We start from the raw sequence: 1,506 nt of genomic DNA on the forward strand, positions 1-1,506 counted from the left end.
GGGGGGTAACATCAAATTTGCATATATGTCAAAATTGTTCTCCCTCGCTCTACGAAAAGAGACAAGATGTTTATTATTTCTACCCTTAAATGTATACTTTCTATTCCCCTCAGGTTCTTTTTTCTAAATAACTTAAAACCGGCTTACTTCATCAAAGTTGTTTTTAAAACAATACCAAATGCTTAGTAGCTATTAAAGCTACCGGTCTAAAATTTCTATATTTGAAAAAGCCCTTGAAAAATGGATCAGGATGTTAAAATCATGTGTCACATGTAAATATTTGTCAAAATTTTAAAAAAATATTTTTGATAATTTTTCCGACGTATTTTTTGAACTTTTTTAAATACTTCCTTGCACCCTAACCCTGAAAGTTAGAGGTCTTAGACAAAATTAGCCCCGCCGGGATAGGGTTAAGGAAATAAATCAAAAACTTAAAACCTGAAATATTTAGATTACAAAATCTCTTCTCCACAGTTCCGAGTATCCTATGCCAACTCAAGGAAAGAAAAACATAAAATAATTAATATTTAATAATGATTACAGTCCCATTCAAACTTTCAAATTGACCATCAATTAATTACAAACCTTAAATATTGATTTAGAACATTCAGTACTTGATTACAAACACTATAAATTGATTGCAAACATTAAATAAATAAATAAATAAAAGATCAACCATCTTGATAATAAACATTAAATACTGAATAGAAACATTAATTCGGTTAACAAACATTAAAAATTGATTATAAACATTAAATTCTGGTATCAAACATTACGTATTGAACTTAAACATTAAAAACTGATTACAAACACTATATATTGATTAAAAATGTTAAAAACTGACAACAGACATTATATCAGTGCTTAGGATCCGGATCCGTTGGATCAGCAAGATTTTTGCTTTCTGTATCCGGTATCCAGATCCACAAAAATATACGGATCCACGGGGCAAAATATCAACCAAAATCAGCGAAAAAAAATATTATAATGTATATAATATTTAATATAATAACATTATATACTGTTAACAAACATTATAAAATTTTGCAAATGAAGTTTACTAAAATCCAATTTGTTAATCTTAAAGGAGAATTTTGTCCATTGAAAACTTTGTCTGGAAAAAAAGAGTTTGGTCGGCTACAGGTTAGTCACATGTTAATTTTAAAGGAAGTGTTCACAAAATCTAAAATGGGGGGTTAGAAAAACCCAGAGATAAAAAGGTAAACATTCACGTTAAGGGAACCGTCAACGTAGTTTTAGTACCCCCCCCCCTCCACCTCCCCCATCCTTCCCTAATAAAAGAGTTGCATGCCCAATTTAGAACGTACCCATTAATTCGTTATTTATGCATTAATGAGAAAGATATTGACAAAAGGTTTTATTTTATTTTTACGATTTCTTTATATCTTCTGTATAAATCCGCTAGTCACTTTTACAGAGAACCCAGAGAGAGAATAGGATATCTTGATCCAGTGGCGGCCATAAGGGGGGTTATATATGGACGTA

General features: G+C 30.5%; 1 protein-coding gene across 2 annotated transcripts in view; it reads left to right on the forward strand.

Moving 5' to 3' along the window:
* Nucleotides 1–1,506, forward strand: part of LOC111704643 (fatty acid-binding protein homolog 9) — a 9,236-nt gene that overhangs the window by 2,585 nt on the left and 5,145 nt on the right. For both annotated transcript variants that reach the window (XM_023476940.1, XM_023476941.1), the window contains exons 4-5: nucleotides 452–500; nucleotides 1,088–1,143. In XM_023476940.1, the coding sequence (XP_023332708.1) occupies nucleotides 452–500; nucleotides 1,088–1,143 (105 nt within the window). The remainder of the gene's footprint in view (nucleotides 1–451; nucleotides 501–1,087; nucleotides 1,144–1,506) is intronic.

This window comes from Eurytemora carolleeae, unplaced genomic scaffold (assembly GCF_000591075.1).
Source record: "Eurytemora carolleeae unplaced genomic scaffold, Eaff_2.0 scaffold31, whole genome shotgun sequence".
Lineage (NCBI taxonomy): Eukaryota > Metazoa > Arthropoda > Copepoda > Calanoida > Temoridae > Eurytemora > Eurytemora carolleeae.